General features: G+C 40.9%; 1 protein-coding gene across 1 annotated transcript; it reads left to right on the top strand.

Moving 5' to 3' along the window:
• The first annotated feature begins 4,133 nt into the window (after positions 1-4,133).
• LOC138303569 (trypsin-like) lies at positions 4,134-13,917 on the top strand. The gene is made up of 5 exons (XM_069242833.1): positions 4,134-4,242; positions 6,963-7,122; positions 9,552-9,805; positions 10,816-10,952; positions 13,687-13,917. The coding sequence occupies exons 1-5, from the start codon at positions 4,203-4,205 to the stop codon at positions 13,834-13,836; spliced, it is 741 nt and encodes a 246-aa protein (XP_069098934.1). The 5' UTR covers positions 4,134-4,202; the 3' UTR covers positions 13,837-13,917.
• The last annotated feature ends 485 nt before the right edge of the window (positions 13,918-14,402 follow it).

Raw genomic sequence — 14,402 nt, 5'->3', positions numbered from 1 at the left:
AAATATTGAAGTTCAAAAATAAAGGTTTCAGCTCAGGTTCCTCCAATGTGTTTACATTTTGAAGATGAGCAACAAGTGGAGCATTGTCAACTTAAATAGGTGAAGACAGTTACAGTTGAAATACTTGTGAATGATCTAAACTAATGCCAAGCATGGTAAACAAGAAGTAGCAAACATAAGCATATTGGAAGAGTAAGGGCCACACATTTGGAGCGTGACATTTAACTTGGCCTTCTCTGCAGGGTCACTCCCAAAGTTTTTGCCTTCAGCCCTCCTGTTTTCTGAACCCGTTTTTGTTGGCTTTAGGACTCTGTGTACTCTACCACTGATAACCCATGAGAAGGTGCTTGTTTGCTTTAAACATAGTGGAATTGTCTTACACCCAATAAGCACATTTAATTTGCTTGCAAGTTCCTAATAAAATGGTACTACAGGTACTTAGGGACTGTTAATTACATACTACTAATGAACCCGTCACCTTCATTGTACAATCCACTTAAGTAGCCTTTTAAAACATGTTTCATGACTGCCTTGCAACCTGTGTGTGCAGTTTAAGACTGCCATTTCGAAATGACGAAATAAACCCTTTGCTAGCCCTCAACCTTCCTTTTTAATACATATGAGTCACTGCTAGGGCTTGCCCTAAAAAGACCAGAGGCCAAGATGCACTGTATTTAAAAAGTTGGAGATGTACTGCTAAGTTTTACATTTTCTGGCAGTGAAAAATTTCTAAATCTGTCTTTCAATAACGCAAGCCCTACCTTTCCTATGGGACAACATTGGGCTGCACTGTTACATTTAATAATTGATAACTTTGGATTTGGAAGAGGTAACACTGCAATGGTCGGTATATGAGTACTTTAAATTTAAATTCATCTTCAATGGTAAAGTTGGACTTTAAGTCACAGTTCTGAAAATGCCACTTTTAGTCGGTTGATATTTTCTTGTCACAATCACTTGGTGCTTGCAGCCTGCTTCTGAGTCACGTGACTAGATGTAGTAGGCTGTTGTCCTTTGTGTATTCCTCCCAGAAAGGGTCACAATAGAGGGTCTGAGCAGGATGGCCATCTCTGGCAAGATGGTGGGGGCGGAGCTGTCACCTAAAACACTTCCACTTCAAAGGCACTGGATAAGCTCACACACAAAAAACTTCCCAGACAGCTTGAGGCCAGGGCAGGGAGACAGGAGATTCCCGACACTTCTTGGGAGGAAGTCTCTAGACATTTCTTCTACTTCAAAATGGGTAACAAGTATAAAAAGAGGGCCCTCAAACTCACCCTTCCGATTACTTCAGGGCCTATGGAAGACTCAAAAGAAGAACTGCTCTGCTGCCCTGCTGCTGTGCTACATTAGGGATGGCTCTGCTGCTCCACTGCTTGTGAAAGAAAAACTGAACCTCCAACTTGAACCTAGGACCTCTAGAGTGTCTTCAAGGGATAGTTAACTGGCAACAGGGACATAACAGGGTCCCTTTTACCAATGCAATCCAGTGTATCTCAACGCAGGACCGTGCATCACATCTCCAGTTCGGTGGCCTTGCAACCACCAACCAATCATGACACATCTCAATACTGACAACTTCTCCCGCTCTTTGTATCTTGATTCACCTTGACCCAGGATCATTCATTGCAGCATCTCATCAGAGGGTTTGCAAGCAAAGACCCACTGTGACACATTTTGACCCCGACAACCAGCCCAGTTTGCCACATTTTAGTTCTGCACCAAGGCACCTCGATGCAAGTCCTCAGAAGCTTCCGTCACAGCTCCATAGGCCTCGAGTCATTGTGATCTCGAGACAGGACTTCGCATCGCAGCTCCTGTTTATGGCTCCTCGATGCCTGTGCTTAACTGGCAAATAAAGGGACTCCACATTTCAACGCAAAAGGAAATAAGATACTTTTAACAGCGGTCTGAACTCAGTCTGACTTTGTGACCTGGACTCAGTCCACTGCGACCAAATAGCATTAAGTGGCGTGTTGTGCTTTTAGGCACTATTATTACCTAAATTATTTGCAAATTACATATCTCTGGTTCTACTAATTGGATTTTTATTATTTTGGTGTCAAATAATTTATTAAATGTTACTCTACTTTTCTAAATTGGTGTGGGATTTTTCCTGTCTTTTCACTTTACTACTGTTTGTCTGCTGTATGAACACTTTATACATTGCCTCTGAGTTAAGCCTGAATGCTTTTCAGCCAAACTACCAGAGGGTTAAGCACAAGTCAATTTAGTGACTTTTTGTGGTTCAACCTGATAAGGAATGTACCCTTGCTTGAGGATGATGTCATGCCCTTAACCAACAACCCAATTTCTTGTAGGCGGACTACACTGGGATACGATTCATATTAACAGTAGTGTTGGGACCTGAGACTAGATTAACTAATTTAGAGATTGACAGACAGTGTACTCTGTCACAAACACTGCATCTGGAATTGGGCTGACAGTCAGTGTTCTGGTGTCGCTGTTTCAGCTGATTTCCCCATTAGAAAATGGCCTAATGGAGTAGGAGCCATCGTAGTGAGGGCATTAGTCTTCCCAGGCTATTTAAATCCAGTGATCTGCTGTCCTATTGTCCTATTTTTGCTCTGTTACTACCATGTAAAACATGGAGGTCATGAAAAGAAAAAAATCTAATGCTGACATATTTGCTTAGAATTCTTTTAGGACCCATGTTGCAGGCACGTTTTAGATCAATGAAGAAATAAACAGTTTAACTTTCCCAGTTTGGAATAGTTTGCGAATTACATGTATATCTGGAAAACAATGTTTTATGATCTCAACATCTTTCTTGAACCTATCCCGGAATCTCCTAGCATTACCTCTGTCTGAGCACACTGAAGGGCATTATTCAGTAGAAATCTTTCAAGGACTTTGCCATCAGTATCCAGTATTTAAAGAGTCTTGTTAAGTTCTTCTTGTAGGATTGTACTATAAAGACAGAATTTGATAAACATAGAGATAAAATATTTTGAAATAACTGTACTCATCATTTGAGGAATTGCAAAGACTCAAATAGGAGTTTTAGACTTACCAATATAACCAGATGCCCTGCCTGTGCACTAGACCTTGTTTGATTTCTGGTCACCGATAGCTGGTTGAATTTCCATAAGGTTTGAAAGATTTGCCTAGTTTCTTCAACTTCTGCCTGAGCTACTGGAAGGGCATGTGTGTTCCCGGGTTAGTCTACTAAACTTCTGTGAAGTGCAGCATCAATATGTTTGGACTGATCTTGCTTGTTTCATTGGGAATCAGATACAACACACCTGCAATATTCCCCCTGATTATTACTCTTGGATGCCACTAGTAACTGCCCCCATGCTTTGTACTGTATTCACACTTTTTACCATGAATAGTGTATTATACCAGGATTTACAATCAACCATTTGCTTAATTGACTTCTCATTAAATCTTTCTTCATACCAATAGGTAATTTTTCTGCAATACAACTCCATCTATCAAATACGTTCCACTCTTTCTTACTCATTCAGCACTTGTCAACTGTTCTGAATGACATCACTAATGTCCTCATCATATTTTTTTTTATTTTTTTTTATACAAAGCAAAGAAAAGATGGTTGTTTGTGGACTTCTCTTACAATAGCCTGGTAAAAAATTCCAAAAGATCTAAAAAGTACAGTGGCATTGTATCCAGGAAACAAGGGCTCCCTAGAATGCTAAGAATTCTAGCTATCCATTATTTTGTGATGGAAATGGTTGTTTCTTCTCTGAGGAACAGGTCATAGCCCAGACTATGAAGAGAATATAAAAGAAAAATATTACAAGGAAAGATATTATTAAACAGTTATTTGTGGAAAATTAAACTCACTGCAAAAGCTTTATTAATGTTGGCATTTGAAAAATTGCAAGAGTTGCAATATTTGTAAGACATGCTTGAGCAGAATTGAGTTTTCACAAAATATTGATCATGTGCTGTACATCACTTTACATGCAATGTTTAACACCGTTTCCATCTCCCGCCTTCGATCTAACATATTTGGCAAGCAACTATCTCTTGGCTTCCCTTGCAGCAAGGTCTTTCAAGAACTGACATGAAGAATTACTCAATTTAATCAAATTAACTGACCACCTGGGAATGTGAGCAGCTGGAGAAGACCTTGAATGAACAAAATTAGATTTTTTTCTTGCTATAAATACTTCTTCAGCTCTCTCTAGTCCCTGCTCAATAGACTCTTAGCAATCATGCATCATTTCCTGCTATTCGCCTTCCTGGGAGCGGCTGGTGAGTTAATTCAATGCAATTTTTTCCTGAAACTTTTAAAAGGTTCCCCTTTCTTTCACAATGACTCTATTCTCACAGTACTTGTACAGCTGAATCTTGTTCAATAATGTTGGGGTTGTGAATTTGAGATTTTCCAACAGGCAATTATGTGTACACAACTAAAAAGGATAGGGTGTGCTGGGACCACTGAAGGGTTGTAATGGGCAGGGTTAGGCATGCTAGTTTCAAGTTATTTGGAAAAACTAAGGCCAACCAGCCAGTGGCAGACCTCTGTCAGATAGTCTGGAATATGTAGTCCATTCTATTCTATTTTCTCCTCAGACAAGTGTAGGTCAGAAAAGCCCAGAAGACCACACTAGCATAATCCTCAGCAGGCCAGATTTGGGATTGGCAGTGACAGCAGGCCTTTTAGTAACCCAGGCCCAGCATCAGACCACGCTTGGAAGAAAAGAAGAATTGAGGAGAGTAGGCTATGTGAAAGAAGAAAAATAGTAGAAAATGCTGCAGAATTATAGAGTGATATGACATGGCGGAACTAAAACTAAACCTCCCAGAAAAGAGAGTTTGAAACTACCTGAACCATGAAAACCTTCTACGCTGTGGTGAGCTACACAACTAGGAACCAGTGATCCCTTGTTCATCCTCCCTTTTAATATAAAATATAGAAATGCTATCACAACAGTAGAGATAGGAACATTATGTGTGTGAAGTAGTCTGCTGAAGGACATTGACATCTATTTCATTTTACTGGGGTGTATAGTTGTCCTTTGCTTGGCTTCCTTTGGTTACTTGGTTATTCCCTAATTATGTGTCTTTGATGTCAGTGTGTCTGGATGTAGTAGGCTTAATCGTTCTTTTTCTCAATGGATATTTTGATTAATGGTAGGTTTTCATTTGTCAGTATAACACGAACGCATGTACAGATGACAGAACAAACAATTAGACAATGGTATGACTTTGAAATGTATAGTGCATAACGCTGACAGGAATTGTGTACTGTTGTAGAAGGGTGATGTGTTAGTGTGGCTTAAGCTGGATGCCCTACTGATCTAGCAAACAATGAACGTACTCACCATCTCAATGGCTTCCAGCTGATTGATTTCCCCCAGGAGGTGTCTCCTCACCCAAAGAGACGTGGCAGGTCATCATGATGTGATGAATTATAAAAAGGGAAATAACTACAGGAAGGGTAGATTGGACCAGGCTGAGGCAGGAAGAGGTTGAAGGACAAGAAAATCCAAGTCAGTACCCCATCCACCTCACCCAGTGCAGCTGAAAATAAGGATTATTTAGGCATACTCAAAAGAAAGGGATTTAGTAGGTGCAAATGATAACCAAGTATTTCTGTAAAAAAACATTCATCCTTTAAGCTTTCTTAGACTGCAAATGTGAGTTCTAATACTACATGCAATTCTCAAGTCCTGGTATATTAATCATCCAAGATATTTTGAAGGGATTGAAACTGTAACCATTGGTTTGGTCGCTATTTTTATGCCAAGTCACATACAAAAATCTGAGAAATCCTCACCAGTGAGTATTTAACCTCTTTAAATGGAAACATAAAGGAGCAGTTACAAGATGCAAGAACGTCAAAGTATTTTAAAGCTTTCTAGACTATTGTTAATAGCTTTAATGCAAACAGTGGCAGAATTTCTTTCTTAAAGAAAAATTACTAAAGAGGGATGTAACCAAAGTACTATGTCCTTGCTCTTCTATAACCTCAGCATACACAGACATGTCAAGACATGTCAATTATTCCTCACTGACAAAGGTGGCAAACCTCCTGCAGGTTTTTGAAGAAGACAGGGACACTGAGTGAATTCTCTCAATCATGGTTAGAACCCTCAGCGAGAGGCACCCCTATGCTACCACCAGGCAGATACTCAAAAGTGTGTGTCATTAATGCTTCTGAAACATGAGAGAACAAGCTTCACTCCTTACCGAATGGGTACAGCATACCATCAGCAATGTAGAGTCACTCACAGAGGAGGGACAGCTGGGCTTCACCTGTTCGGGTTTCCATAGCTTACCATCTTCAGAGAAGAAGTATACCATAGGGTCCCTCAAAAAACACCACTGTGCATCAGCAGTGCAGGCATCTATTACTCATGGAATGGATACCATATGGGCAAACATCCTACTGTCACAGAACAGACAAAAACGCATGAAGTAATAAAGAGACCGCCTCTCTCAAATGAGAGGGACAGCATAGTCCCCAGCACCAGTTCAAACACCCTTGCCTGTTTGATTGGTATGTTTCAGTATAGTAGTTTGGATTTGTCAGTGCATCGATGGTTGAGCAAGTGAAATGGTTACCTATGGACAATTGAGGATAGACATCTGTTATTGCAGTTCCAAGATGCCCCAATGGTGAATATGTGTTTACAAATATATGCAATGTCATGTTATGTGTGGATGGGTGGATGACATTCATTGTGTCTTTGGGTGGGAGTAACATTGGATGGGTTGTTTTGAAGATACAGGGTTTCAAAATGGTGCAATGTACAAGTTATGGTAAAAGAACTTCCTTTTTCTGTATAGTGAATTTCAGTGATAGAAGCAATCTAAAGAGGAACCCAACAGGAGCACTCTGTGAAAACAATAATAAATAAGTTTTAAAAAACTTGTTTTGGAACTAAGCATATGAAATGAGTTGTCTGTGTGCACAGATTCATTGACTTTATTGATCAACTCTTCTTTCTGACTACCTTTGTTTCCAGTGGCCTTTCCTTTTGAAGATGATGATAAGATCGTAGGGGGGTACACCTGCCCTGAAGGCTCTGTTCCCTACCAGGCATCTCTGAACTCTGGCTACCACTTCTGCGGTGGGTCTGTGATTAACAGCCAATGGGTGGTCTCCGCCGCTCACTGCGCCAAAACGTAAGTCATAGGGCCACACTACAGAAAGTTGACTGAAATGATACTCATTTTTGCAAATGTTTCGTAGCCACAGAGTCAACAAAGATATGTTATCATGGAATGTTCTCAAGCACATGAGGGGACAGCCTTATTTTTTCTGAAAAAAAAAATGAAAAGGTGTTGTCCTTCTGACCTCAACATGTGTTTAGAACGCATTTTGATTATGGCGGGTTGCAAATTGAGCAATCGGTGACTGAACTATGATGCTAATTTGCAATAGGTGCGAATGCCATGTGAGCTCTCCATACTACAAGTAATACACATTTTGGGGCAAATTTACTAATCTTTCATGCAACACGGGACATCATCAAGCAAAGTTGCTGAGCTGTACTGCTTGAAAGGGAGCCCGCAGAAATTCTCCCTATCAAGTAAGATAAAACACATTTCTGCTGTCTCCTAGCACTGGCTCACTGTGTGCTGCCTAGCACCAATGCTGGGACCCTTGCACAAAGGGCGCCTGTCTGTGTTACAGACAGGATTGTTTATATTCAGGAAGGGACAACTTCCTGCACAACAACAATTCCTAAATGCATATTTTCCTTTCAATGTATGCTGCAGAATGCAGCATGCATAGATAGAGGATGTAGCAAGGAGAAGCAAAGATATTTCTCTTTGTCATGCCTGCTTCAGGGAGGAGTAGCTTTTTGACACATTCCCAGGTTTACTAGCTTTAATAAATTTAGGCATGCACCAAAATCCTTGTCTGGAAGCATGGGAAAACTCAGGCTACACCCATTCAACGCCTTCCCGGCGCAAGGTAACGCAAGGCATTGCTATGTGCCGCCCTACATTACATTTTGGGAAAAATACCACTCAAAGCCACGCAAGCCTGATTTGCATGTCTTTCTGTATCACAAATAGCAGTCTGCATCATGGCTGCCCCAAAAAACGGACGCATCTATGATGCAAAATGTTAGTAAATCTGCCCCTTGGTGTAAACAAAAACCATTATTTAAGTAAGTATTTTGATGATAATGACCCATCTAATTTAGATTGTATTATAGAAAGTGTTTAGAGGTGAAATGCACTTGTCTGGCTGCATAATATCTGTTTTAGCAAGCAATTCCAATAAAATGTGTAATTTGGAAGTTAATATGATTTACAACTTGTGTACTACATACAGGAGGTGTGGCAAGTCACTGGCCAAATGGTCACGCAAAAACAATGCACACATATGATATTTCTTGGTCAACCTTGTATAAACTATGGGTACCCATTGTCTGTCCATTAAAACAGAAACATGGATAAGGCAGCATATGACTGCCTCTGCAGGGAGTAACCCAGAAGGTCAGGCTGGTGTAATTGTGTACTCTGCAAACTAAACATGAACTGATCATAGCTCCTGCTTGCTTAAAGGTGACCACCGTCAAGCTACTCACATAATGACGCTTGGTAAGAAAGTATTAGGCACTGTATGCTGTGTAGTTTTAATACAAAGATAAACACTTTGCTTATTGTAGCATGTGGCAAAAACAGGAGGGGAGCACAGTAACCCTTCAAAAGCCAGGGTGTCTATGTACTCCTCTGGCCCTTACCTGAATGTTTGCACAGACACTGAAGGAACATGTCAGGGATACTTTTCTTGACATTTGTGCCATGTGCTAAAGATACGTATAAACACTGATTAGCAGCATTGGCAGCAGCCTTTGTTACATATATACACACACCGTAATGACAGGGAGGAGATAGAGGACAGTACTCCTGCTAACATGTCCAGTGATCTGTGGTAAGGCAGTCTTTCACTGAGGGATCATGCCATGGCAATCCAACATATGCATTTATGCAACCAGCTATAGTGCAATGTTAATATCTAATTGGGCATGAGCCAACAATCTTCAAAACTCCGGTTTGCAAATCTAAACTTATTTCATAATTTCATGAAAATCTTGCTTAGAAGGGTCATGATTATGTATATATTAATGCCAGCTTCTTTATACACCATCATTTCTAGAGGTCAAAGGTTAGGGTGGTCACCTCACTCCATGACATTGCAGACATTATTTTCAGTGCTGCAAATAACTTTTACTCAAATGTGTTAGTCCAATTAGTTAAATGGATGCAAAACATCTATAATACCTAGAATGCATAAAGTTTCAACACAAAACCCCAGGGCTAGAATCTTTGTCCACAATGACATCAGTGAGGTAGTCAACTTATTAAAGGTCCTAAGTGTCCCCTTGTAATTTACCAACAAAACATAACCCTTCTGACAGATGAAAACATGACCATTACAAATTCTTACTCAAAGGTGGGTGTGACACTGTGCCCCTATAGCGCAGCTCCAAAAGTCCACAGCTATCCATACATTTTTAAAGACAAATGATAATTTTCATGAGCTATCTAACATTATCTAAGAAATACTTTTTAAACTTTCAATCCTCCCTCTGTAGCCGTATCCAGGTTAGACTGGGTGAACACAACATTGAAGTTATTGAAGGAAATGAAGTGTTCATCGACTCCGCCAAAGTGATCAAGCACCCAAAATACAACTCCAGGACCATTGACAATGACATCATGCTGATCAAGCTCTCGTCAGCCGCAACCTTCAGCGCACGCATCCAGGCAATTCCCCTGCCCACCAGTTGTGCACCTGCTGGAACTGACTGCCTCATCTCAGGATGGGGTAACACCCTCAGCAGTGGAAGTGAGTACACCCTACCTGACCATGTGTTCAGAGTATCTCTTTAGAAATATTATTTTAATTGGTAGATTTTAGCTGATGAAATACAGAACTGCAAAAATGCTAACATTTATGTACATAACATTGGCAAATGCAAATATTTCCTCCTGCCCAACGGAAATCAGATCTGCTACATCAAGTGTATCTGAGCTGACAATGCTATGCCTGTAAGTGGGCAGATAACCATTACATTGTTCACCTTCTGCCAGTGACAGAATTGAGGTCTGAACAGCCTCAGGTCAGAGGGTCTGCCCAAGAAGCAGTTGTGATGTAAAGGATCATGTATTTTTTTCTCCATCATGTTAGCTTCAGACTGGTCTCCTGCTACTTATGTTTCTATTGATTCATTAACATTCAAAAAACCTCTCTAGACTGAATTCCTAGTGTGTCCAGTGTCAGAGTCCACAATTCCACCAGACACTGTCATGTCTCAAACCCTGGCTTAAAGATTAGATCCCCAGTAATTGAGTCAAGTTCTGAAGCTCACGAAGTAGTAGCTAGCTTGGGCATTTTCCTTGATACCCCCTTTACAATCAGTGTTACAGCCCAGAGATGAGTGGATGGCCTGGAGTCACAGATGAGAGGGAATTGGGACACTTAGGCCCTCCTTTGAAATAAGCTGCTCCCGCCCCCCCCCCCCCCAAAGCAACTGCTTCCTCTCACCTGGCTGTGATTATCCATGCAGCACACAGTACCCCAACAGCTCAGGCATTCACCACATTATTTCAGTGTGCGCGCTTATGTGAACATGGCTTTACACTCATTTGACCTCGTATGAGCATGGCTCAATCAACATTATGCATTAATTATTTTCAATATTTAACCATACATATCTGGTGAAGAAGATCTAAAACACCAGACTGTTTTAATTAAATTGCTGTTTCTTTCAACTGGGTGAACATATCAACAAAGTAATTGTTTGCAAGTTTTAATGCGCTCAGATTGAGTAACCCTATTACCGTCCTCTTCTGCAGGTAACTACCCAGATCTTCTCCAGTGCGTCAACGCTCCAATCCTCACTGACAAACAGTGCCGTGATGCATATCCTGGTGAAATCACCAATAATATGATCTGTGCTGGATACCTGGAGGGAGGCAAAGATTCGTGCCAGGTAAGAGGCACCTTAGGGTGGTTTTACTCCCAATGTTTGTAACCCCTAGTAACATAGCATTTGGTTCACATAATCAGGAAAGATGAATTTTTAGTTTAGCAACCAGAATTTGTGAACATCTTAACTCTGCCAGGAGGGTGGAGTTTAGGCATTTGCAAATTGAAGGTTGGGGTAGATTTGCAGGTGTTCTGGCAAAGGAACCTCTAGAAAAGTCATCAAACATCCAAAAACATGTCAATTTGAAGGTATATTCCCTTTCTGAAAAGATTTGCAGCCTCCTTAGTCCTCTTAGCGGCAACAGCAATTATTTTATATTGGGAATGAAGACACAAAAAACCTGATATTCAATGGAGCTCTAGTGATATTTTTTCTAAAAGTGGGTACATGTTTAATTAGACAGACAAATTCAATTACATTACCAGAACTTTCCCTAGGGCAGCACAACTATATTCTTCCAAACTCTGCAGGCGGATAACCCACTCAATGAAGACAGGATATTAAACTGCAGGATTGGTGAATTTATGCTGTCATTTTAAAACAGCTAAATACAAAGAAAGCAGCTCTGCCACATCATCTCCTTTTCCCACTCCATGAAGTCCTACCTTAAACTAGTAACAAACGTGTCCCTCTCCTCTGGCCAACTCATTAGTGATGGGCAAGCAGCAGTTCCTTCTTTCACTGTGTCAGTGGCAACATAGCCGCAATTTCAAAGCAGGACAGAGATCCTGTTGCAGGAGTGTGCAGTGAGTGATTGCCCCCACCTCCAGAAGGCTGTCTGGGGGGTCCATCAGAATCCAGTTCACCCTTTTAAAAGGCACTTGTAGGGGATGCACTGACTGTGGACTGGAGTGCTGTCAGTGTGCGTTCATCTGTTTCTTTGCCTCTGTGTACACATCTGTAGTATGGCACGAGAAAATGTTCCATGCAAATGAGGTTAACACCCCTTGAGATCAGATCATGCTGGCACCACATTTGTTTGCTGGAGCAACCTGTACTACAGAAGGATTTGTAAAAGTGCCCGCAGCTCCTTCTGTAATACCATTGTCCTCAGGGTACAGAAGAACATGTTGTAAAACTCTTGTTATAGTAACAAGACTGCTGGATTTTGGGTGCAGCACCACCTGGCGTGGGGGACTGAGTCTGATCCTGCGCCGTGTGACAGCTGTCGGCCTAACTCTTCTGGCCAGCTAGCAGCACATCACCCAAAAGTGAAAGGTGAGTTGTGGCGGTCCTTAGCATGTCATCTGGAATTCTCAGAGAAGTCGTGGTGAAACAGATCTTACCCCTTTCTCTCAGTCACAAATGTCTCACACATACAAAGGCAAAACAGAAGCAGGCCTAGGTTTTATTGAATCAAGAGCATTCTATTTAAAAAGGCATGTATTGCGATTATAAGGATGATAAAACATAATAAAAGCAAGGCAGTGACAAGAAAAGTGAAACATAGGAAAAGTCCCACCATACTGTCACAAAAATGGTTCTAAAATCTCTACCTACACTACTTAGGTTTTCTACAAGAGCATGTCCTAATCTGCCAATCAGCCCCCCCTGGAGGACCCCATTCCTCATACCTGTGGTTGTAGGTAAAGAAGAAGTCTGTTGGTCTACTGCAAATCTTCCCACATGGAAGGAGCGTATGCATCAAGTCTCAGCAGAAACTGCAAAGGCGACATGCAGTGTACGGTGGCAACTGGTTGGAATTCCCCTCTATTGTGTAGAGGGCGGTAAGGTGTTTTATAATAAAACATCTGGTGTTCAGAGAAAACTGCCCTGACATGACAACAAGTATACTACTGTCTACAAGAGTTGAGAACATGATGAACGCTTTGTACTGGCAATAATTCGTAACTTACCATGAAAATACTGTGCAGAGAAAAGAATAACAAATGTCTCTGTAAAAGAACAAGCTGTTAAAAAAATAAAAACATCTTCACTAAAAGAAGGCTTCTGCTAAAATGATAGAAAAAAGATGCATGCCTCAGAAATAAAGGGCACAAGCATCAGACCTAGGCTAAAATAATGTGCCTGTGTAACAGATAGAGTAACCTCACGACAAAGGGGGCACATTCCCCTTGAGCCCCTGGGGTTTTTTGTGTGTTATGGCCCCAAGCTCTTGGCCAGGACCAAATATGTGATCCAAATCACCTAGCAGCCATGCATTTGGGTGACTGTCTCATCTAGGTCTTGCTGAGTTTGAGATGTAGGTGACCTCTTTATCTTTGAGCTTAACCCTACCATCACAAAGTTTGTCTTGTTTTATCCACCAAACAGAGCATCATCTTGGCTGTATGTGCTGTCACTGAAGGTTTATTGCTCCAAAGTATAAGAAGCAAATTAGTGTTAATTTAGGTGCAGTAAGAAACAATACATTTAATTTGGAATTTGAGGGAGAACCCAGTAGACTGTTTTAAGGCTAGAAATGTCTTAAGCTTAAGTTTTCTGTAGCTCTTTATTTTCTGAGTTTCCACATTCTTAAACTCTGTCAGTACATTTGACATGTAATTTGGACATTTGTCTCCCTTGAACATTGAGGTCTGTTCAGTTGATTTATTTCCTTGATACTATATTGTTCATTACTTACCTGCACTTTTGCCTTTACTGAGAAAACAATACCACTTATAAGATAGAGCAGTAAGATTGACTGATGCTCAACTTAAGTTTGTTTAATGTCTATTTAAAGCATGAACATATCCATTAAAATTTAGTTTGTTTATTAAATTCTTGTCTCCATCAGGGTGACTCCGGTGGCCCAGTGGTCTGCAACGGCGAGCTCCAGGGTGTTGTCTCCTGGGGATACGGGTGCGCTCAGAAGAACTACCCTGGAGTCTACACCAAGGTCTGCAATTACAACCAGTGGATTGAAGAGACGATTGCTGCTAACTGAACTGTGACTTGAGTGCATTTCACTTAGAATATACAAATTGTGAATGAAGCAGATGATTGAATTAAAGCATATTAACTCTTACTTTTGTCTTTGCTTTCTTCATTATTAGCTTTTTACAATTTTTAAGACCATACCTTGGAGGACTAGAATTCCTATTCATAGGTGATCATGTACTAATATTTGGCTAAGACAACTGCAAAAATTAATGGGGAGTTCTGCAATAGTATGGGGTTCCAACAGACTACAGACTTTCTTGTTCATCACCTAAGTTACCTAAGTGGCTAGGGTATGCCCAGATGTGGGTCCCTTTCTTGCTGCGCCATTGGATTCAAGCTAGTCCAGCTCATGAAGGGTGATACCTTGAAACTGCTCCCAGGATGCTTGAATCCTGTGCAGGGATGACCTGACTTGGAAGTTCAGGCTGGACTCCTCCTGTTGGGCTCAAGATTGATTTGTATATGGATTTGTCTGAACTAGGGTGATGTGACAAGCAAAATAACAATAGATTAACCCCAGATCTGTGACTGAGGGTGAATTGTTGAAAGGTTTTAACACTTCATCCATTA

The sequence above is a fragment of the Pleurodeles waltl genome, chromosome 7 (genome assembly GCF_031143425.1).
Source record: "Pleurodeles waltl isolate 20211129_DDA chromosome 7, aPleWal1.hap1.20221129, whole genome shotgun sequence".
NCBI lineage: Eukaryota > Metazoa > Chordata > Amphibia > Caudata > Salamandridae > Pleurodeles > Pleurodeles waltl.
Note: the sequence above shows the minus strand (reverse complement) of the source record. Positions and strands in the feature narration are given on the sequence as shown.